The sequence below is a fragment of the Hydractinia symbiolongicarpus genome, chromosome 6 (assembly GCF_029227915.1).
Source record: "Hydractinia symbiolongicarpus strain clone_291-10 chromosome 6, HSymV2.1, whole genome shotgun sequence".
NCBI lineage: Eukaryota > Metazoa > Cnidaria > Hydrozoa > Anthoathecata > Hydractiniidae > Hydractinia > Hydractinia symbiolongicarpus.
The window spans coordinates 9,759,656-9,784,301 of NC_079880.1; the positions used below are offsets into that span (position 1 = coordinate 9,759,656).

At 32.9% G+C, this 24,646-nt stretch overlaps 3 protein-coding genes across 3 annotated transcripts; 2 read left to right on the forward strand and 1 right to left on the reverse strand.

Annotated features, from left to right (window-relative positions):
• Window positions 1–1,051: 1,051 nt before the first annotated feature.
• Window positions 1,052–1,994, forward strand: LOC130648015 (leucine-rich repeat-containing protein 19-like). The gene has a single exon (XM_057454035.1). It carries the CDS (start codon window positions 1,052–1,054, stop codon window positions 1,613–1,615), a length of 564 nt encoding a protein of 187 aa, XP_057310018.1. The 3' UTR covers window positions 1,616–1,994.
• A 5,845-nt stretch (window positions 1,995–7,839) lies between these two features.
• LOC130647173 (melanocortin receptor 5-like) lies at window positions 7,840–9,238 on the reverse strand. The gene has a single exon (XM_057452936.1). The coding sequence runs from the start codon at window positions 8,862–8,864 to the stop codon at window positions 7,905–7,907; it is 960 nt and encodes a 319-aa protein (XP_057308919.1). The 5' UTR covers window positions 8,865–9,238; the 3' UTR covers window positions 7,840–7,904.
• Window positions 9,239–15,202: 5,964 nt separating this feature from the next.
• LOC130647236 (extracellular sulfatase Sulf-1-like) lies at window positions 15,203–23,976 on the forward strand. Its single transcript, XM_057453022.1, has 10 exons — window positions 15,203–16,261; window positions 16,875–17,202; window positions 19,237–19,560; window positions 20,629–20,763; window positions 21,071–21,118; window positions 21,210–21,442; window positions 21,678–21,824; window positions 21,990–22,462; window positions 22,639–22,770; window positions 23,019–23,976. The coding sequence occupies exons 1-10, from the start codon at window positions 15,874–15,876 to the stop codon at window positions 23,091–23,093; spliced, it is 2,283 nt and encodes a 760-aa protein (XP_057309005.1). The 5' UTR covers window positions 15,203–15,873; the 3' UTR covers window positions 23,094–23,976.
• Window positions 23,977–24,646: the final 670 nt, after the last annotated feature.

Consider the following 24,646-nt stretch of genomic DNA (forward strand, 5'->3'; position numbering starts at 1 on the left):
TCTACATATTTTTGATAGCTGATTTATTATTCTGTAAGGCCCAGAAAGATTTGTCACCGGAATAAAAATGAGACTTTTCCTGGTCAACTGCATAGCTTTAAAATGGGAGAAATAGATTTAGATAGTGGTTTAATGGCACATGTAGATGCCCCAATGATAACCTGAATGCTGTTGGTGTTCTATGCATTTTAAGGATCTAATAGGGTCCTAAAATGCATAAAAAATCATATTTTTAATTCATTTTTTGAAAATTTTTTATTTACCCTTGTGAAAAGGAGGACTTGCTATTGTTGAAGTTCCTCTCTATCAATTCAGTCACCAGTACATGCACGGCTTGGGCAAACGAAACGGGATACAAATGTTCCAATGTCAATATCCAATCGGAAAGATTTAATGATCTAATTATGATTGACTGCACGATAGATCCTGATTTTTTACCAAATTTAGTACATATGGAAGCCTTGGCAGCAATCAATACGGACATTCGATTTGTAGATGATATGTTTCACAAGCTCAAGTTCATACGAAAAATGGAAGTTAAAGGGAAAACGATAATTTCAGAGATCAAAAACACGACTTTTAATCGAAATATTTACTTGCTATCTCTAACCTTAAACAATGTGAAATTACGCGATATTAATCCCAACGCTTTTCAGAAAACAACACGGTTAGAAGTGCTGGATCTTAATAATAATAACATTGGCAATATATCTGCTGTTTCCAATTTACAATCATTAAGTAAATTAGTTCTTAAATATAATAAAATTTTAAATTCCTTGGAACATGAAACATTAAAACTCTTTATCTGTCGTTCAACACAATCACTATCATGCCGTCTGTAAATTTTTTCATCAACCTTAAAAAGCTTGTGTACTTTGGACTCAGTGGCAACAAACTGTTGAGAATTCCGCCAGACACTTTTCAGCATTTGAAAAATTTGGTGTATATAAACTTGAGTTACAAGAAGTTGACGTCAATTAAAGGAATTTAGCGGGGACATACAAAACTAGTCCATGCAATTCTGGATTACAACAGACTGCATACGTTGGACATGCGTGAATTCGCAGACTGTACAAGTCTTTCTACTCCACGTGTACGGAATAACAGTGTACATACCATAATAAGCAGTAACACCTTTAAAGAATTAAGGGAATTTAATCTTTGCAAAAATAACATTACTTTTTTAGAAATGAATGCATTTACAGGTTTAGTGGGCTTGAAGAAACTGCTTCTTTGTCAAAATAGTATTTTGTATTGGAATCAGAATTTAAAAAATGTCTTTAAGTTAGAAGAATTAGACATATCAGGAAACAATATGAGAGGGTTTAAGTTTGATATGCTGCCAAAGAGTGTTATGAAGATCCTGGCAGACAACAACAACTATGACTGTAATTGCCAACTTCAAGATGAGATAAGAAAGTACTTACTCTGCAGTAGGAGACAAAATATCACAGGAGTTTGTTCTATGCCAACGCATTTAAGAAGTTTACAATTGGACACTTTTTCTTTAAAAGAACCCTGCATGAATAATTTCACATGTCGTAAAGATACATCCAAGAGCTATTGTAAGTGTGGTATTGAGTATACAGGAGAGTATTGTGAAAAAATAATATAATCCTTGCTCAAAGAACCCATGTAACAATCATGGTACGTGTTATGTTACGAACCACAAGCTAAAATGTAAATGCATGCATGGATTTTTTGGTCCACTTTGTGAGTACTTGCAAACAACCGCAAAAACTACACAAACAGGTACCGAATCAGGTAGTACAAAGGTGACACCCACCAAGACATTCTCCACTCTCTATATTGTCCTAATAGTGGTAGCTCCTATCACTTAACTTATTATTGCAGCCAGCGTTATATATATTGTAAAGGTAAGTTCGGCAACAAACTTTTGCTTTGGTAATTATTGGCTACTAGTAATTGATACTTTTTACGTAGTCTATTTCCTGTGTTTCACATCCTATAAGCATTCTTATAGTTCACATGTCTTTTCAGGTGAAAGGCATCAATAAAAACCACAAAGATGCTTTTCCTCCTCCAAATACTTTCACAGTAAGTTGTGTTTTTTTATTTTTTCTAATAACTGTTATTTAGAGTTCACTTGAAAAAAAAAGGGCACAGATCTCAACTTCTTTTTAATAACTTTTTTTTTTTACCCCCCAAGAAATTTATTAATTGAGCACATTGCTAATGTAGTTTTTCCTGCGTAACAATGTGGCCAACATGTTTACATTCTACTTGAGAGAAATTATTTGTGATCCCTGTTGATGAGCAAACATTGCTTTGATTTGCAATAGACAATTAGGCTCACTTTCTACTAACGCAATCATGCATTTGGGGTATCCAGATTGCTTTTATACTAGCTAGGTTGTTGTTTAGGCAAATGCTTTGTTTTTTGTGCTTACTTAGAATGAAAACCAGCTCCATACTGTCGATCCAAATACTCCTTAAGATTATCCAAGTCAGCATGATAATATAGATTGCATGTCCACAATATCAGTGTAACATCGTTTATTTTTTTTGAGATGTTTTGTTTGTGTTGTTTGTCGCATTAATAATAAAAATTCAAATTTGGTTTGGGTTATAAAGATAAGTACATCTACAAGAAGAAACATCTCTTTTAACAAGAATAGTTAAGAATTTGCAATCCTCGCGAGCACAATGAAATCTCTATAATAGCTTCAAATTTTTATATCACAGTCAAATCTACGTTACACGATTATTGTAGTTTTCTTTTCTTGAAATATTATATATTCAATTTTATTTTGAAAGCGTGTTTTTTTATTATTACAAATAATTTTTTTGTGTGTTTACTTAAGTTCGTACACGAACTTGCTAACACACGAACTAATTATTTTTCAAATCCTGTTTACTTGCTTAAAAGCGAGTTGATTTATAATATATTTGGGTATGTCTTGTCTAGAGATACTATATATTTACAAGATTTACTTTCTTTTAAGAAAATTTAGATTTCTTATTAAATATTATTAGATTACTGATACCGAAAGAAGCAATTGCATACCTCACTTTATGTAAATAGTGCAGTCATTACCTAACATGGAATCAGACCCACCTACCTTTTTCCATTATTAATACTAATTTTTCTGATTATTACGGAGTTTCATACCGCACGGGTCTGGGCGCTAGCGAAGCGCTTTGTAGGAACAAATTTTTGGCTTGTTTTTATTTGTCTCGATAGCCCAGATAATTTTCAGGTTCAGTTTTTCACAACTATTCTGGTTAGTGCTGCGAAAAGAGGCAGAAATGCAAAATCCTGCCTGATGGTTCTTCAACTAATTTTTTACTTTAACTGACGTTTTGCTTTTTAATAACACGTTTAAATGGTGTTGCTAACCCTCTTTGTGGTATATTGACATGGGTAAGATGTTGGAATCGAAGAAAACTTAAATTACTGACTTTTTAGAGAGGCAAGAAAAGACATGTTGTTGATGTTGGTTTTAGGGGTTAGCTTACCGAAGTTGCAAACTACATATACATTTTGTGTTGTGAGGAATAAAGTAATGGTTAAAAAGAAACACTATTCTATCATTATCAATGCACTTTGGCAAGAAGAAATAAAAATTACAGCCAGCTAGAAAGACTTGAAGGAAGTTTTTTTACAGTAAGCTATAGCTAGCTAGCTATATATGGATCTGCAAGTTTGACATGGATTAACGTGGAAGAACATTTAATAAAGGATTTATTTGCAAAGTATAGCTAACTAGTTATATAAAAAAGAGCACAGAAATTGACTGAAAATAAAATACACACATCAATGATATAATGACTGGGTTTGACTTTTCGTTAGAAATTATTGTATATAAATATTACATAACTAGCTAGGAAGGGTTGTATATAATAGCATGTTACACTGTATTACTGTGTTCTTAATTTTGGTAAAATGCAAGAATAAATTTTACAATTTTGTGATAGCTATAGTAATTTTGGTACATTGACATAAGAAAAATTTGGCAACCGAAAATATTTGACGAAAACAAAGTCACTAAATTTGTTTAAAAAGTTATTTTCCATTAAATTTGTTTATTTTAACCACAGTATGTTATTTTATATTTCGCAGCGGTCGAAACTTTGTACTTTATAGATTAAAATTATTCCAATGCAAAATTGAGACGTAGCAATTTTTAAGGTTAAGTTGGTGTTTGAACTGCACTGTTAAGTTGAGTAATATTAGAAATGAGTTTTTATGATCCTATTTTTAGCATCTGGGCACTTGCCTACCTATATATCTGATTACTGTATGAATAAGGCAACGATATATATGAGTGACCAAGTGTGACCCCTAGCTAACAAAAACTACAACCAGACAGATACAGCCAGCTTTTTGACAATTTTTAATTTGGTTTATAAAAAATGTAGGTAGCTTCGCCCTGGTTAGTTAAATAAAGTTTCGTAGCAAACACAAAATAAGAAATTTTGGAATTGTTTTTTATAGTATAGCTAGCTAGGTATCTTTTTAATGGGCATGAAACTATTAGTTTAGAAAAAAAAATATTGAAAAAAAAACATTCCCTCTTTGATCAGCACTGTGATATTTTTTAAAACTTGTGATGTAACTAACTACCAAAATAAGGTTTCTTTCTCTTTTGACTGCCAACATTTCATGATGAGTGTACCCCACAACTTGAAGCAATTAAATTAATAACCAAGTTTAGGTCTTGAACTTTATCCTTCCTTTAAATAATTGTAAAATCAATATATTGCACCAGTTTAAAAAGTAGAAATACAAAGGACAAAGTGAATAATTCTCTTCGCAGTGCATGTTTTTCTTAGCAAATGCCTTACGCTCTGCGGGGGGTATAAATATTTGTCCCTACAAGCGCTTCGCTAGTGCCCAGACCTGCGCGGTATAAAACTCCGTAATAGGGAAAATGTCAAATGTTTATGTGAAATTACGTCATTTTTGCATAAAAATACCAGCCTTATTTACATAATTCTTCTAAGCCCTTGATATTCTAAAAAACTTCAACATTTAATTTTAAAAAAAGTTTCAGATTCAATTGAAAAAAATATTCATGTTGCCATTACAGACAGTCGTTGGTCATAAGAAAAATACACCAGTCCCAAATTTTCTAGCATTCGCATTTCGTGCACTTTCCTATTTTGTAACTATTGTGAATCGACAGACAAACAGACAGAAAAAAACTGTCGATAAATCCACGGGTTCGCTCGTCCTTTCTGTAAGGTATTTCGTGTTTCCGTAGCACGACGTTTATCTTGCGGACAGAATAGGGCTATTATTATACAAAGATCAAGGAGTTTGAGAGTTTTTTTAGTGCACACACAGATAGTTATTACAGGATAAAATTTAAAGGGTTATTTGCTCTGCAAAGGAGCCTGAGTAAAGTTTCGTGCTACCATTATGAACACACAGGATACGGCTTTTGTTAAATAGACTAGCCAAAGGACCCGGCGTCCAAACATCGAGTTAAGCCACAGATAACTGTGTGACCTTCCGTTTAACGACAGAATACCCGCTTAAGCGGAGGTTAATATCGTACAACACCTTCTGGGGCGACTGTTAGTAAAGGTATAGGGTGTGTCGCATGTGGAAGGGGGGGGGGGGGTTGCAGCGATAAAACCGTTTGGATGAAATGCATTTTTAGGAAACCTTTGGATAAAACCTTTGGAATGTAAAGAATGTATTATTTATCTGACTTTTTCTAGCATGGGAAGGGCTTTTAATGTTTCCTCAATATGTATCTGTCGAAATTGATTTAGCTGTGAAAAATTACTTATCAGCGTCCCCGAAAATGTCTAAATTCAGAAACTCAGAAACTATTATGATAGGTCAAACAAAATTTGGATCATTTCCTGAAACTTGTCTAAACCAGTTTTGAAGTCCTTATTAGCTTTTGAACTTTTTACAGACAAAATCGAATTAAAATAAGAAAAGCGTTTTCTTCAATATAGAAGAAAACGCTTTTCTTATTTTAGATGGAAAAGCATATTCCACTAAGTCATTCAAAGTGCGAATCCGAAAATTGTCATTAGCTACAATCTTGGTCAAAATATGTTTGGACAAGACAGCTAATTTCGAATTCGCCACCACAAGTAATTCCGTAGGCTATTTCTATATTAGGTTCACACATTCGTGCTAATTGTTGTTGACGTCAGCATAGCCATTTACACAAATTTCGGAGCCTTCGTGGGCCCCCACGTGGATTATTTTGGTGTGTGCGCGTGCTAAGGAACGTGACTAGCTACTTTTCTGTCTGCCTGGCCTACGTGTGTGTAAAAGTAAAGACTTTGCTCGCAAGGCGGGATTCCCTAAAAGAAGGATAAAAGAATTAGTGCCAGGAACATGCAATGAAAGTACACGCAAAAAATACCATTCGTTTTCATCTTTTCAGTTTCACGTTAGTTAACAATCTATCATTTCTGCTGTACTTCCTAGACCACTTTCCCTAAAAATACATCTGGGTGAATTTGATTGCGAACAGGAACTCTTATAATGGAATGATTTTGAGTATGTATAGGAAATTCACAGAGACCCTAAGTTGCTTCAGGTACAGATACATATCTAGCATTTAAGAATGTCGTTATGCTACGCCCTTATCGATTTCCATGTGTGCAGTATCATTGCAGATATATTTACACAATTACTTAACACTTTTAATTGACATACAAGGTTTCAATTTAATAAGTGTGATATATTCCTTAGGTGCGAAAGGGTTATAGGGCACAACCCAACTATTAGCAACACCCAAGTTAGAATTCTTACTGTTTTCCATTATCAGGACGATGGTACATGGGATACCCTTCTCTATTTTCTTCTTCATGCAAGAAAATTTATTATTTCAGTAAACACAAGGCCCATGGCAAATGCAAGATTTTATTATATTATACAATTCAGCATCCTGGTTTTGAACCGGAATCTATGCAACCAATACCACTGTATCACGGTACAATTGATGCATGTTACGTGGTGATCCATAAGTCTTTCGTATGACTCTACTCGATCCTGGTTTGATTTTGACGAGAATTTACAAGCCAAGTTTGCCTGCTAAGTGAAAGGTAGAAAATTCGCGTCTTGTGCCAATGTAGTAAACTTGTAAAATAAGCGCCCTTGTGAACATAAAATGGGATGTATCATAGATCAGTGTTGCTGCATGATGTGTAAAAAATTTGGATTGAGGTTGATTACTTAAATAGAAAAAAATGTCTCTAGATTAATGTCTAAATGTCTCAATATTGACAACAAAAATGGCAGCAACTTAAGGTATAATACACAAGTGTGTATTATACCTTCTACGGTCACTACCCTCACGCATTACCACACTTACAACAGAAAGTTGTCTGCATCTGCTGCTGCTCTGGCTGTTGTTCTTATTTTTGATGTTTACTGGTAAGTACATCTAAAACCTACTTATTTCATCCCATACAGCTCCGGAAATTCGGTAAAAATGTTGTTTTGAAGATATATAGATATTTAGTTGTTCTTACGTAGTATTTAGAAGAATTTAGGATTTAGAAATCTATTTATTTTCTCTTACTTAAATTTTACTTTCAGGCTGCCACAAAATTTTTGTTTGTTCGCCTCTCCTTTAAAGCGAGTTAACGCCAAATGGAAACTAAGCTTAAAACCGTAAACTGTGCAATACATCCGGGTGGAGCGCTTTGGTAGCAGACAGCATCATAGTGTTCTGGGTGTATTTTATTTTACAAAAAATAACTTTCCTGCAACTTTAGCTGAAATAAAACAGTTTACAACATGTTGTTACCCCGTCAAAGGATAACACAGCAATTTCAATTTGTGGAATAAGTTTTTATGACGGTAATAAAAAGTTGAGCTATCTCTATAGGAGAATAATATCTCTTTCAGCAAATTATTTGTACAGTCTCCAAAAATTCAGACACTACTTTACTCCTTCCTACAATTATTCTCTGCGAAATCTCAATAATGCCACGATAGATTTTCGAAACGGTTTTAATCGAATCGCATACACGAATAGATTCATACAGCTGTTTAAAGCGATGAATAAAAACAATAAATCGCGAAGTACATGTCGCATTGTACAGTCCTCTACCTCGACCTTCATAAACTGCAAAAGACAGATCATAACAGAAGCAGGTAGATATGTTAATATAAACAAAAACAAAGCAGTTAATAACGCACGTGTGATTTTCTTCTCCGTGTGCACGCGTTGCAAATCAAATTTGTCGATTTCTGCGGATGAAGATATCAACTTCTTTCTCAGTGTTTTGCTTTGTGATTTCAAGAAATTTAATATTCGAACGTAAGTGATCACAAAAGTGATAAAGGCGACAAGGATACCAGAGTTAACATACACCATTAGGAAACGGAAGAGGGTGGTCGTAAGATATAAGAAGGGTACAGTTAAAGCAAAAACCCAAATGCCTACAGATATGAGGAAACATCTTCCCCAACTTAGGTACGCACGGTATTGTATGGGATATGTGATTGCAATGTGTCTGTCCACTGTTAACGCGATCAGATTTAGAATACTTGCTGTCATCGATATAAAGAAAGAGCCTCGGAACACATACCAATAGGCATTGTTAACTTCTTTTAAAGCTTCCAAAGCGTGAACATAAGCCGCGATTGGTACAGACACTGCACCGAGAACCAAATCACTCACTGATAAGTTCACCACAAAAAAATTAAAGGGCGTATGAAGTTTCTTTAACGGATCCAACGAAACTACACCGATGATCACCAAGTTGCCAATAATCCCCAAAAATGCAATTACACATGACGTGCTAGAGGTAAACACGGACAGTTCGTAAGGAGCGGTTATATTCCCGTCGCAATTAAAAGTTAACATTTTTATATTTTTTCTCTCTCTCTCCCTTCCAACGTTTATTCTGTTTATCATTTGTCATTCTAACAATAAAAATTATAGATAGTACAAACCTGGTTTTTACTTATTTTACCTGCCTGGTAAATCGTGTTTTGCACAATGCCCGGAGCTCACGATTTTTCTTAACTCGTTTTATCGAGTTTCTATGATGCAGCTGCACATAACGTTTATATGGGATGACAAGCGTGCTTTCGTATGTGGTGTGTGTCGGCTAATAAGAAAACTCTCATAATTTTTTTCCACTTTAATAAGTTTTTGTTGTCATTTTTTACACTCCAATGTAAACAGAGTGTTGCTTACATTCACAAAATTCATTCACAACCTTATTTTAAATTAAATTTATAAAAACGTGAAGTGAAAAATAGGCCTTTGGTATCAGGATCATATATATAACTTGTGTAAGCAGGGTCTAAACCTGCTTTTTCTATTTTTATCGGCTACTGTTAAAGTAAAACTTATTAAAACCTATTTCTGAAAAATTGTTGACTAATTTTTTGCACAGAATTACTTTTCTGAGAAGCTAAAACGAAACAAAATCTCAAATTTCTTTGAATTGAACAACAGAAATCATCACAACTTTTCATTGTCGTCATAATTTTTTTTTGTCTGTAGATCATTTTAATATAATTTTACAAACAGCGATTCCTTGGATGATTAAAAATACAGAGGCGTGGTAAATGTTAAATGCAAAGACAAGTCACATCACCTCTGTGAGAGAAGGATAATGTTGAATCCGAAACATCTTAGAGTTGGCATAGCAACTATTATAAAATAAGTTTTTAAGGAATATAAAGTTTGTTTACTTTACTGTGAAAACAAAACATCACTTGAAAAAATGTGTGCAAGTACCAATTTGCATGTTACAGTGCATACAATACATTAGTAACTATAAAATTAGATCATTTTGTTATTTTATTCGTCAATTAGTCAATATACTGCTTCACCGTTTTGTTCATTTGTTGTTGTTGTTGTTGTTGTTGTTGTTGTTGTTGTTGTTGTTGTTGTTGTTGTTGTTGTTGTTGTTGTTGTTGTTGTTGTTGTTGTTGTTGTTGTTGTTGTTGTTGTTGTTGTTGCTATTTCTTGAGTTCATGACATTACATTTTTTTTTATTTCCTGTCACAGGACCAATTTTAATATCTGGAATTATATTCGGAAAAAACATACAACAAACAGAAACAATTCAATCCAATTTAAGATATCGGTCAAATTTATGATTTTGATATACCTGGACGAAAGGGCATCCAATTTTTTACATTTGGAAATTAAAAAGATTAATTTATTCGCCCTCGCTGTACTTAAAACTATGTTTTTCGCTGTAATACATTAAGCTTTTCTGTACTAAAATTAATCCTTTTTTGTCATCTAACTTCCAGAAAACGTCTACTTTCGCGTATAAAGTTGCCTAAGTATAAAGTCGTGCGAAATTAAAAAATCGTTCAAATAGCTTATATAATATAACGCGTAAAAAGTATCCAAGCACTTTGAATCAAGTGATTAAAGTCTCTCCATTTCTCAATGTAGAATAAAAACAAGTTGATGAGATCAACTTTGACGTAAGTATGGGCACCAGATGAAATATTTTTCGGCGCTTTATACTAATTTTAGCGGATTAATTTTTGGAGTATAATTAAAAAAAACAATTTCGGACAAAAAAATGATTAAAAGAACAATCAAGCTAACTGATTTGAGCAAAAATTACCGCGGGCTATAAATGCAAATCTTGTTATGCCTAGAAAATAAAGCTTCGCATACCTGTAAAGAGTCTTATCACAAACAGACTCCAGGTAAAAAAATAATTTCTTCGGAATCAGAAATGACGTCACATATGCCTAAAATAGGTAATTTTCCCAATTTTGGAAAACATTTGAATTTCTCGATTATTACTGATGATACAGCTTCAATTCTTGATAGGCTTATCCACTGAAGAAAAACGAAATTTTTATTTCGTATAAAAAATGAATTTTAATGATGTAATAAAAATTGACGCCGTATTTGTACGAAAGTCTTTTATTTTAATGATGAAGGTAAAAAGATCTGTCGCTCTAGAAGTATTGAGTTCATGTGAAATTAGGTATATGTTTACAATAAAGCGTTTATCGATGTTTTAGAAATGAGACATAATGACATCATCAGAAATTACGTCATCTCGCTAGATCGATATTTCCGTGTAATCTGTGTGTTTTATCCCTCAGACCCAGCCACTAATACTGCATCTTACAACACTCACATATGCATGTCAGCAAATTTACAAAAAATTGAGCTGTCCAAAAAATAAGCCCCCAAAAAGTATAAGAATATTCTAAATAATCAATGTTTTTAGTAAGTAACAATAAAAGTTAGGAAAAGTCACAAAAAATCAGCAGGTCTATTACATGCTGTGCAAAAGTTTGCCAAGTAACAGAGGCTGCGGGTGTTTTATGACCACTCCCCCCTCCCCTGGGTGCTAATAGGGTTCATTGAAGCTCTAACGTGTTTGTGCATTCCAAATTGTCAAAATAGAAGACTCGATAGAAATTGAAACAATCTCACCTGCTAGATTATTGAAGAGACGGGAATAAAAGAGTCGCACAACTATATTTCATGCTTTTTATTCTCAATAACGTTCTTTTTGCTATGCTGCATGGCTTAGTATTTATATTTATCTATTAGACACCTACATGCCGAATTTTTTAGGTCCCAAAATTGTCTGACGTTGTCGCTTAGTTTTGTACACGGAATCATTCTGTACATTTTGACACGTGATTAACCCGATTTATTGACTTTCTTAGAAATAAGAAAAATTTTTGAATGAAATTATACTCTGCGGGGGTTATTGCAGTTTTTTATGAATTATATGAATACTAGGCATAAAATACAGACCAGATGTGAAGGAAATACCAATCCGTCGAAATAACGTCCATTCTGATCCCAATAGTGATGGATCCCAATCACCATGTTGTTTTTCTTTACCTGGAACACCATATAATACACATGCGACAAGTTTATTGTCACAAACATAAATATTTCTGGAAAAAACGGATCATTTTACCTTTATAGTTAAAATAAGGATCTTTTTACAAATATGACGTCATTTTCGATTACAATGACGTCATTAAAATACATTTTTGTATAAAATCAGTTTATTTCTTTTCCATGAATGAGACAAGAATTAAGGCCATAACGTCATTACTAATTGAGAAATTCAATTTTATTTTGGGAAAATGGACTATTTCAAGCATGTGACGTTATTTCCGTCCCAAATGACGTCACCGAATTAAATTTGTTACCTGAGATCAGTTTGTATTAAGACTTTTTACAAGTATGCTAAGTTTTATATCTAAGCATAAGGAGTTATAACCCCCTTCCTCCTCTCACGGTGCTATACTTGATAAAGAAGGTGTTAATAGAATTTAACCTGCTTTCAACCAGTTTAAAGGAAATAAGCACAATCTTTAAGAACTTTTTAAAACATTTATGGACGAATATGTGTTTAAGAAAATAGCACGTTTAATGAATGAGTAAAATGAATTAAAGATGAAGTAAAATGTAAAAATTAAAAAAAAGCTTGAGAAATTTTATACAGCTTTTGTATTTATTGTCATTTTAGGAAACTGCTAAAACAGGGGCAGTGGATCAGTAATGCTGAGTTTTTCTTTCTTTCATTCGTGAGAGCGCATCAAGTTTACAAGTAACTAAAGGCTGTTTATACGTACATATTTTCATCCTCGAGGTGATTCAACTTGCGTTTCTTTAACTACACCCAGACAAAATAAGTGGCAATATGTGATTTCTTTAAGTGAAAAGTCAGTGTACCCCCGTGTACCCCCTCCCCCAATATTAGTGTTGATTTAGGCCGGGTTTTGTGCCCTGACATGTGGAAACAACACTGATACACGGGGGAAGGAACACTATTATGAGAGAATTGCCACTATATTTTGTTTGAGTTGTAGTTGAATTGTGTAAACGATACTTTACGCTTGTTCTAAAAAATATTACCAGGACATTAAAGGCAAGAACTTGCACGTAATGAAAGAATGAAAAACTAAACGGTGATAAAAATCTAATATTAGTGTTAGCTGAAACCACGACATTGCGTCAGAAGGTACATAATGTCGCTTAGTGGAAAGCCACAGGGATAACGAAGAGACGCGTATTTTAAATAAATGATGTTTTAAAATTGGCAGTTTTTTTCAAGTCATAAACAGTTCTTTCCCGTAATTACGATCGCCTGCGTGAACTTACTCCTGTTGCTGAAACATGAAAGAATCGTTTTTCCGGAATTTCTAGAGTTCGTTGTAAAATTCCCTAACTATCATTTTGCGACCATGAAAAGTTGTCCTTTGTAATATCTATTGAGGATATGAAACTTCCTTCTATGACGTCATTTGAAAAGAATTGACCTTTGACCTTGTTTTTGTCCGAGTCACTTGTCGACGGTAATTAAGTATAACTTTATATATTCGTATGTGTTTGTTACCAAAATATGATAAAGCCCTTGATTTTCTTTCGAAAATTTAAACACAGAAAGCACTCTACAAGCTTTAAACTTTTTTATTTTCCTTTTTAATAAAAAAATAAAAATTTATAAAAGTTTATTTGGTAAAACCTTGCAATATGTAGTATGGGGCGCGAAAAGCGTAATTATATTTTTCTTGTCGTCAGCACTTTTTCAAGAATAGACAAATCAATTTAAACTATTTATCGAAGATAATGCATGTAAGCGGAACAGGACTTATAAATATTCATGATGTCATTATCGATCTAGCGTTGGGGAATTGGTCAAATTATGACCCCAGATGCCCCTAGTTACTGAGTCCAAGTTGAAGTCACTTATTTTCACTCGCTTTCAAGTTGTTTCGCCCTAAAGATAAACAATGCACTGCGGCGGGTTCTTTATATTGACCAATGTATTGACGTGAGTCTAATGCATACGCCACGCCGTAACGTCCAGAAACTTAACAAATAAGGCATTATTGTTCCATCTTCAAAGCAAAATGAGGACATTCCACCTTGACTTCTAGTAGTAGAAATAGAAACACTGATAGACTACTACTGATAAAAGTTCGAAGAAAACTTTAAAAAAATAATTATTTTATATGCATTTTTGTTAACCGTTTGCATTTAGCAAGTAGGAAATACATGTTTTTAAGCATTCTGTTAACCTTAGCGTTCTTCACAACAGGCCTAAATGGAGCGGTATTGCTCGTCGTCAAGAAAAATACTTATACTGTAAAAAAGCACGAAGAACCAATAATAACCTAATATATCGTCCTCGGTCATTGCACTGACTTCGCCAGCTCGGTCGGTATTCAGACCTTGGGGGAGAATTTTCGGTAAAGCCCTGAATAATCGGTTATTATTGTATTAGTATAAACCGTTTTGATTCAACAATAAGTCGATCCGTTACTATCTTTGGCAAACATCAGAATAATGCAAATAATCATGAGATATTCTATTACCATCATCCCCGTTGTAAAAAATCAGTGGAACCATTGTTTCACGAAATATTTGTTTTAGAAGCTTCTGTTGCACCATTGAATATTTCATTTCCAGTTTTAGTTAGCTTGATAAATAAATTACAACACGTGATTTATAGATTGTGCAAAAGTTTTTGGAAAACCTGTCAAAATATACACCCACGATGTTCTGATCAAGTATTCTGAGTGTTTTTAATTTTATAAAAGAAAAAATCTTCCTTGTGGATATTCTCAAACATCTTAATCTTGCAAACATGTATGAATCACTGTTTGTTTTTCTTTATCGCTTTTCATACAGATTAAAAAAAAAGATGTTGGGAAATCGCAAGCATAAAATATTCATACAAAATGCATATACATCAGAGAGCATATATAATGAAGTCAATGAATACGAAAGAACAGAAATATCAAAGAACATATACGAGGAGGCTTAAATATTTTAAACACTATATGCTGCGTAGATCAAGAGGATATATATAATTCAAAGAGTGAATGAAGCTCTTCTTTAGGTTAATTCTCTTTTAACAACATGTATTTTGTTCTAATCACGTAGATGAATACCATGTATTAATTTAATTGGCACCCTAGATCGCACCCCGGTGGAATCGGATCTCTTTATCCTGCTCATTAGAGTGTTTTTCTCACGTGGTAATTATCACAAAACACACATTCACATCTGTAATGTGAAAAACATGTCACTTTTTACAGATAGTTTTATGTCGGTAATTTATATTTAAAGTATTCTTGATTGGATGCATTAGATGTATTTTTAACTAAACTCTGTATTCATTAGGACACTCTACTGTTGTTATTGTTGTTGTTGTTGTTATTGTTGTTGTTTATTGTTGTTGTTTATTGTTATTAATGCTGTTGTTGTTGCTTTTGAGCTTTTTGACTTGTTTTGTTTTGTTTTCCTGAAACCACGTCCTGTTGTCTGTCTAAACATCAACAATAACAGGCGTAAAAAGTATTTACACCTTGTAAAGAAGTGCGACCTCTCGCGGACAAAGAAAAGAACGTGCCATCAATACTATTGTGAAGAACAGAAGAGGTCGAAACCTTTTCAAAAACATTCATCCGTTTTTTTTTTGAGACGCTATTTATTTTTTAGAAATACAATCTCGTGTAGAAAAAAACATTTCTTTTTCCGTTTCAACTTATATTTTGACACAGCACAAGGATAAATAAAACTATTACGCATTTTCAAACTTCTGTCAAAATTGGAATGTCTTGACATTGTCTGATAGGCGATCAATAATTTGATGCGACTCATCAATAAACAGATTGTATAATAAACGATCATTTAACACTCGTATTAATAACACACTATCACCATAGCAATCCCTAATGTCTTCGTATAAGACGGAATGCTGTTAAAGAAGCCAGTTGGATTGTAATCATTTCAACAAGACATTATTAACAACAGAAATAAGTTATAGAATTTTTTTTCGATTAACGTGAAGATATTCCGTTGTGGTGGATAGTGATAAAAGACAACCCAGAAGATATTGAAGATAAATTTAAAGTGTAGAGAACAGTGCTTGTCAAGGAAGGAGTGTTTTTAAAACATGACGAAAGGATTTTTGGTCATTCTTTTGATGTTAACACTATGTGTTATCGTGTTCAGTGGAAGGAAAAAAAAAAGAGGACATGTAATTAAAGGACAAAAACCTAACATTATTTTCGTCATGGCTGACGATTTAGATGTGGTGTTAGGATCACCAGAAGTGATGGTGAAAACGAAGAAACTACTTCGGGATGAGGGCGTGACGTTTAAAAACACATTCACGACGTCACCTTTATGTTGTCCGTCACGTTCGTCGATTTTAACAGGTCGGTATGCGCATAATCATCACGTGAATACCAACAATCAGAATTGTTCCGGACCAAGCTGGATCGATGGACCGGAGAAACAAACATTTGGAAAACTAATGCAAGATGCCGGCTACCGAACAGGTATGGACAAACTTACTAAAGTTTTAATGGCAAAAACGTCATTTTTTGTTTCATATTGAAAGAAATATGAATCATGTTAAGATAAGAACAAACCATTATGTTACATTAAATAAATTTTCACTTCACAGATTTACATCATATTTTTATTGCGTTCCTGTTTTTCCCGTTTTTGTTTCCTGCATATTTACCTGCACTATTAACCTGTATTTTATCTATTGTGTTATAAGGTAATGTTTACTTAGAATTAAAATGTGAAATAAAAAAGATCTTTTAAAACGCTTTACAAAAACGGTAAAAGGATGGTATAATCTCTTAAACTAAGCTGACAAAAAAAGTTTGCATTTGTTTGTTTATTCCCTCTTTTTAAATATCGACTATGCTCTATTTGTATAACGGAATAGATTGCATAATCCTAATTAAGTTACTTTGCAGTTAATTTTCGTTGTGAGGAGAGTAACTTTTTATCTCAAATTTCTACAATACCGAATGAAATCATACTTGTGTCAACATTTTATTGTCATAGATGTTCTTGAAACCACCTCTTTACCAGACTTCTCCGCAATTTTTTTGTATCATTCGTTTTCTCAACACGCCCATAATTATATCACTTCAGGTTATTTTGGAAAATATCTTAACAACTACAACGGAGAGCGTGTTCCTCCTGGGTGGGATCACTGGCATGGTTTGATACGAAACAGCAAGTACTACAACTACATGGTAAATGTCAACAGCAAAATTTTACGGCACCGAGGAGATTATAAAAAAGATTATTCGACAAAAATATTCACTAAAGCTAGCATTGATTTTTTCAAGCAACATAAAGGCAACAGAAATGTAGTGTCCAAGCCTCTTTTTATGGTGCTCTCACTGGCTGCCCCACATGGTCCGGAGGATTCCGCGCCACAATACCAAGACCGTTTTCTTAATATTACGGCACCGAGGTGAGTAGAAATAAATATGCGTTGTTGTCAAATGTTTAAAGTAAACAACGATAAACAGATAAAAATTCCTTTCTTTAAAATTGCAGGCCATAAATTATAATTCTGTGTTTTTAAAATTGTTGTCAGTTTCCTGAGCACTGTCTTTTTGTTAAGATTTTTTATAACTTAATGTTGTTGACACTTTTCACTATAAAATGTCTAAAAATATCGCATTCTGTCATCTCGTGATAAATTATTTAAATAATTAGTAACTAGAATGAACGATTTTAAAGATTTAGTTTTGTTGACGAACTTGGAAGACTCATGTCTTCTTTGCAATGTCGAATTTTCGTTTCAAATGTGGCACGACTCTTATTGCGTGTCTAAGTCACACACGTTCTTGACAAGTTCTTTTAAATTATGCATACATATTCACTTACACATACTTATTCTCCGAAGAAAGAGATGTTTTATTCATGGTGTGCGTTCTTGACCTTATTTCTATATATATCTATATATATCGCTATAATAATACACGTTATCCGTCTTTTCAAAATGGTTGCTCGCAGCTTAATGTGCCCCCCCCCCCCCCCCCCCACAGAGCATTTCAATTGATTTATGCCAACAGACGGACAAGGTTGGACAAAACAGGAAAATTCGCGTGGTTTTTTTCATGGGCTTAAAATACCAGTACTCTATCTGTGCGCAGGGAAATTGTCACACTCAGACATAAGAAATAGCAAATGCGATATATTATATCAACTATGTTACGACAGGTAAATTCATGTGGAATGTTAAGGACAGGTGAGCGTTTGGCTTTTTTACACGGGCTGGCGAGTAGAAGCTATATATGTTCTTCGAAAACGGAACAAGAAAATTCGTAAGAAAAAAAGGCTGTATCTGAAAACCACATGTATATAAATAGTATTATTATATTAATATTTTTTGCTTTTGTGGTCATCATGTTGTGTGTGTTGTTTTTGTGGTCATCATGTTTTGTGTGTTTAATATGTCTGGTTTTGGCTGGTATGCACCGTTAAAATGTAAATATTGACAACAATATTAATGGATTGACATACTCATACATACTGTCAAGATATTTAAAATTAATCCGTAGATATAAAACAAAACACACTAAAAGAAATGAAAAAACAAAAAGATTTTTTTTTGAAAAACAGTTTTTAAGCCTCCGTAAACTCTTAAGCTTAAACGACAACAACAGCATCGCTTTCACCTTCTAAAATAAAAATGCAAGTTCACACAGGTCAACTATTGCCCATAGTGTGTCGTTAAATTGTCATTCAAGACAACCTTTTATCCAACATCGTCATCTGTACCTTCAACAACACGTTCAAAGTGAGTCATTTTAACAAATATTTCACAACACAGCCTCAGGCGACATCATTTTTCCAACTTTTAATGATAACATTAACGAGTTGTAAACCCGATTAAACTCAGCGATTAAGACAAAGGTTTATCAACTTCAATCAATACCCCATAGACGCTGTTATGTGAAGGATATAGATAAGGCAACCTCATCAGAGATTGTCCGTTTATGTATTTCTCCCCAATAAAGTGGTTATCAATCTCTTTTGCGGATCTAGTTGGTGTCAAAAGTTTAATCTGATTGTTTCTTAGTTATCTGAAGCCTGGTGGCTAAAGCTGCTCATATCACGTACCAATTTCTGTTTTATATTTAAAGTACATCCGAAAAAGAATACAATTATACTCTCTTTGTTTTTAAACTACAAATTAATCCCTTTTTAACAAAGTTGAAATACTTAAGAATACAATCAAAAATAAAGTTATTTATTCAACTCCAACAATTTAACAAAAAAATTATTTATTTATTCATTTATTTACTTATTCGTTTTCGACAAAATGATATATATCATATTACTTTCGTGTCGAATAAGCGCAAGCCTCATTAGGTATAATTACCAATTAAACATTCAACAAGAGATGGGAATTAAAGAAGAAACCGCTGATGACATAATGATTCGTGCCCATTAGCATTTAATCGATTTTAGTCAATAATTATCATAACTATTTTAGGTCTCCTAATTATAACTACACATCGTTGGATAAACATTGGATTATTCGAAAAACTCCACCGTTGACACCTTTGCTGGCCAATTTCACAGATGCTCTCCACCGCAAACGTTTACAAACCTTGCTCTCGGTCGATGATGCTATTGAGAGGTTATACAAAATGCTGTCAAATACGGGTCAGCTGGATAATACTTACCTTATGTTTACGTCTGACCACGGCTATCACCTTGGTCAATTTAACCAAGTTAAAGGGAAAGCACAACCATATGAGGCAGATATAAGAATTCCATTTTATATTCGGGGACCAAACATCCCAAAAGGTGTCGAGTAAGTACAGTTACATTGTTTGTAGTTTTGCTTAGTATGCGCGTGTCTATTGCTTGTAGCGTTTCCAGTTTGTCAATATGTTGTTGCAGAATTGATTTTGCAGCCGAGCACATTTTCAAAGTAGTAAAATTAAGGGCAGGTACTAACGTTGGATAAACTATATTATCTCGGGTGGCAATGTATCAATTAAAGTTCTTAGCTAATATAATAATACTAGCCGGGGGCCCAATACCCGTATACGTCTGTCTGTCTGTCTGTCTGTCACGCAAAATGGTAACTGCAGTAGCGAAACACACAGTGCGGTAAATAAAGGACAGACAAACACGTGGGCCACCAACTAGTTTACTCAATTTCACTTTGGACGTAATATTTTATATTCGTTCACCAAAAAATGCTTTTTATTAGAGCCTAGTTGTGACTACATTACAAGTGACATCTTGGTCAAAAATTTAAAAGCAGTTAAGAACATACGGGTCCTTGCACAAATTTTTAAGCTTAAGAACGTGACTACGGTTTTCGTCAAGTAGTTTGTGGCGTATTTTCACCTCTAACTGTGACATACAAAAAACAGGTGGATAGAAAAGTTTCTTTAAATAAGTGTTGTTGTTGTATTTATTTATTTATTTATTTATTTATTTATTTATTTATTTATTTATTTATTTATTTATTTATTTATTTATTTATTTATTTATTTATTTATTTATTTATTTATTTATTTATTTATTTATTTATTTATTTATTTATTTATTTATTTATTTATTTATTTATTTATTTATTTATTTATTTATTTATTTATTTATTTATTTATTTATTTATTTATTTATTTATTTATTTATTTATTTATTTATTTATTTATTTATTTATTTATTTATTTATTTATTTATTTATTTATTTATTTATTTATTTATTTATTTATTTATTTATTTATTTATTTATTTATTTATTTATTTATTTACATCCATTTTTACAACCAGTCACATCTAAAATTTAACCATTCGTTTATAATATTCCTTATTGTATACAACCCTATATCTTTCAATAACATACCGTTACTTTCTTTTTTTCCAGGGTTGCTGAAATAGCGCTAAATATTGATTTTCTTCCAACCTTTTTGGATATAGCACATGCAAAACCTCCTAAATATGTGGATGGTACCAGTATTATGGATATTGCGGTTGGGGGAGTTATTAACCGAAAAAAAAGGTAAGCTTCTTTTGATTCTGTTGCAACTAGGTAAGTTAATGATTTAAATAAAATATTTCGTGATGACTAAGAAAACTGAATTCCTCTGATTTGAGTTTTAATTTATGCTTCATTGACAATAAGTGCGATTCAATTTTGATATTTTAAATATGTTGGTCCTTAGTTTTAGAGCAAAAACCTATCTTATTCCACTGAGTTGAAAAGTCTCTTAGCTACCTGTGCGATCAATGCAGACTTTGGCTTTTGAATTCTCTTCTTTTTTTTTAGATTTAGCTTTCTCAGAATCTCAATATTTTTTTACGTTTAGAAAAATCTTAAAACCCATTTGGAAAGACACGTTTTTGGTTGAAAGAGGGTAAGTCTTCTCAGTCACTTTATTTGGAGCACCTTTGTTTTTGATAACATTTTCTGTATTTTTTAAGCTTTGTTTAACTATTATTTGACAGGAAGATGAAGACAACCACTGTAGCTAAAAGGAGTGATCTTGTTGAAAGACTTTTGTTTCCAACAGAAAGAAAAATAAATAAGATGTGTTCAAGTAGACATTATCCAAAACCACCATGCACAAGCGATAAAAAATTTACATGCCATGCAAAGAACGGATCGTGGTACTTACAAAGTTGTGCTGTCGACAAAAGTAGACCGTCTACCAGTTGTTATTGTACGGTGCAAATATCAGGTAAGGCGGATAGTATCATGCTGGATGTTGGTCTTATCTGGCTGCAATACGTCGTCTGTAATCCGCTGCCTCTGCTTCTTATTTTAACCCACTTGTTGTTCTATGTTGCATGACAGTGCTTTAAAATCAGATAAAATAGGTTTTCGGTGGTTAAAATGTATACTGCTTGCACTGTGTCTAAGAAAAGATGGCTCATGCAATTATACAATGAATTACTTTGTTGTGTGTTTTATAGATTCTGTTAACACAGAAAACAGCGAACCGGATGTTGACGAAACTAGCATGTTGCTGATGGCGTTGGAAAAACAATTTGAGCGTCTGAAGAGAAGAATTAAGAGACATGGAATTCGAGGTTTAGAAAAAAATAGTAAGGACAGAACATGTAAGTGCAAATTGATATTGTAACGTTAGACCATCCTGCATTTTGTGTGTTTATTTATTTACATTAATCCTTTGTACAATTAAGTAATGGTTGGAGCAAGTAAAAGACATATATTGACATCAAGTCGTGATTGAGTTGGCTTTCAAATTTTGTTTTCATTTATAGCTCAAAATGAACAAAGAAATTCCACATCTTCAGTTTCGATAAGTAAAGGCAGCGGGAAAGAAGATGCATTAAATCGAAAAATCGCTCGAGGTTTAAGAAAAATCGACATCTGGAGAAGAGAACGTCTACGCATTTCAAGGAATAGAGCTATGAAGCGCAAATTATCGGAATCTTTAACAAAAACAGTTCGAAAAGTCGCACAAAATTCGACACGCGTCTGTCGATGCGAAAAGAAGGCTTCACAAAAACCTTCCAAGAAAAAACGCGGCCGAGATATGAATTGTTTCTTTTTTGATAGAAATCACTGGAAGGTTCCGCCATTTTGGACTGGTCCGTCATTTACAGCTTGTACGAATTCTCCAAACAGTAGCTACTGGTGCCTCCGAACTTTGAACAGCACACACGACTTTTTGTATTGCGAATTTGTAACAGGTTTTAAAGAATACTTCAATATTACTGCAGACCCTTTCCAAGTAAGACAATATACTATCTATGTGTTGTTACCAGAAATGAAAACATCAATGATATTACGCTGTAAAAACAAAGTAGCAAATTAAATGGATTATTTCTCTGTTCTAAATTGGATTTACTCTATAGTATACTTTCTTTGTTTCGTGTAATTTAATTCAGCACCTGTGATTTGTTTCAGCTGCGTAATATTGCACCATTATTAAAGAAAGGTGAACTTGATCAATTGCATATCAAACTTACTTACATGAAGTCGTGCCAGGGATCACGTGGTTGCTTCTTAAGAGCAAGTGAAAGTTTGATTGATAGAAAGGTATAATCTTTCTCGCTGCAGGATTTTATTTTAACCAATAAGAATGCATAATGAGAAATGATTGACGTATGATAATGAAATAAACAATTAGTGTAATTGGCAACAATAACGACTTTCGAATCATGTTTCTGGCAATGAAATATATATATATTTTTTAATGTCATGAAAGGCTTTTAAAATTATTCTTGAAGACACGGCCTACTTTCTTAACCAATAGCATTGTTTTAAATTTTGTTAAATTCTTCTAGGTCACTCTAAAGAAATTGAAGAGATATGAACGAAAGAAAAGGCATGGCATCTTAGTGCGAGAAAGCGAATTCTAGCAGCCTTCGGTAGATGAAAAAAGATTTAGAAGAGCTTTTGTTATCTAAACAACTAAGTTCATAGGTTGTGAGAGAAACCTTTAAAAATCTCATTGTGCAGATATCATTCTAAAAACATTTCGCATATGGAGGAAACAGGACAGTATTCAATCTTACACACGTGCGTATTTTAAAAAGAGATTTATCAGTGAATATCTACGTGTTTAAACTCATCGCCTATATTTGTCATATCCATATTTTAACGAATTTTATTTCAGCATTGTGTAGTCTAGCAATCCTGCTAGTCAACCATACTTTTTTTCAAATCCAGCATGCGAGTTGGTAAAAGAAAGTCAGCTAAAACATATTTTAAACAAGTGACTATTAATTCTGTAATTATAAATTAACGATCTTTTTTGCAGACTTTTTTTTACTTTCAGATAAAAATCAACGTATTTTACTAACCTGGGATAGACATCAAAAGAGATTGGATTTAATAATTTCAAATTTAAATTAAATCGTTTTAGTATTTATTTTATTTATTTGTTGAATATAATAGCTAACCACTTTTTTTTCTATTATTGTTCTTTGTTTTTATTTTATATTTTTAACTTGAAAATAGTTGTAAAATAATTTCGCGTTTTTTTTTCTTTTTCTGTACTTCACTGTTTTGTTTTAATGTGTTGGCTCGCGTTAAATTTTTGAAATAGGTATAATACACCGAAACGCGGGAAAGCGAAAGCGATATTTCATCCCTGTCATATTCTTAGGTGAATCATCGAAGAAAAAAATCAAGTAACAACATAAAAATTTTTTGTCGCAGTTAGATTTTTTTTTGTGATTCTTTTATTATAAAATTTATGTGAGTAAGTTATTGTATAAATTTTTTTAAAAAGTAAAGAATAAACAATACTAGAGCTTGTTTTTACTCAATGCCAATTCGTGTAAATTTAACTGAGGATTACACGTGACAAACACGTGACCTTGTTAGCATAAATACATCATAGCTGTCCCCAACTTTTATCAGTTTCCCGTTTTCTTGCTCTTTGTGGAATCCTATAAAGATTATCATGTACATACATAGATTTTTGGATTAAAATTTCATTACCTAAAGAACACTTGACTTAGTCAATGTTTATTTTGAGGAATTTTACTTGGTATGAAAGCGGAAATTTAATTAGCAGTTTTATTTTTTTGGAATGCAAAAAAAAAAATTCAGATTTTGAAAATGTGCAAAATTTAGATTTTTTATATATAAAAAACTGACGAAAGGTTCCAAAGTTTCTTGACGGGTTTCTTCGAAAACTTCAAACTTGGTGACAAAACCCGATATCATTGTCTAATTAGGTAACTTATACTGGGATACTGCAGCCCTTTTAGAGCAGCCAAAGGTTAAAGGTAAAAGTTAAGTACAATGAAATTGAAAAAAAATATGAAATTTGGAGTTGAAAACAAAAATGTGAAATTTGGAGTTATAATGTTACAACCGAGACGGGTGAAAATGCAAGTAGTTAGCTTCATTTGGTTTTTGTTCAACGTCATTGCATTTCTATTCTGACGTAAAACGCGAGACA

Coding starts and splice junctions, on each gene's coding strand:
- LOC130648015 (XM_057454035.1), top strand. CDS start 1,052: ATGCGTGAATTCGCAGACTGTACAAGTCTTTCTACTCCACGTGTACGG.
- LOC130647236 (XM_057453022.1), top strand. CDS start 15,874: ATGACGAAAGGATTTTTGGTCATTCTTTTGATGTTAACACTATGTGTT. Junction 17,203..19,236: donor CTTAATATTACGGCACCGAG/GTGAGTAGAAAT, acceptor TAACTATTTTAG/GTCTCCTAATTATAACTACA. Junction 21,443..21,677: donor TTGTACGGTGCAAATATCAG/GTAAGGCGGATA, acceptor TGTGTTTTATAG/ATTCTGTTAACACAGAAAAC.
- LOC130647173 (XM_057452936.1), bottom strand. CDS start 8,864: ATGATAAACAGAATAAACGTTGGAAGGGAGAGAGAGAGAAAAAATATA.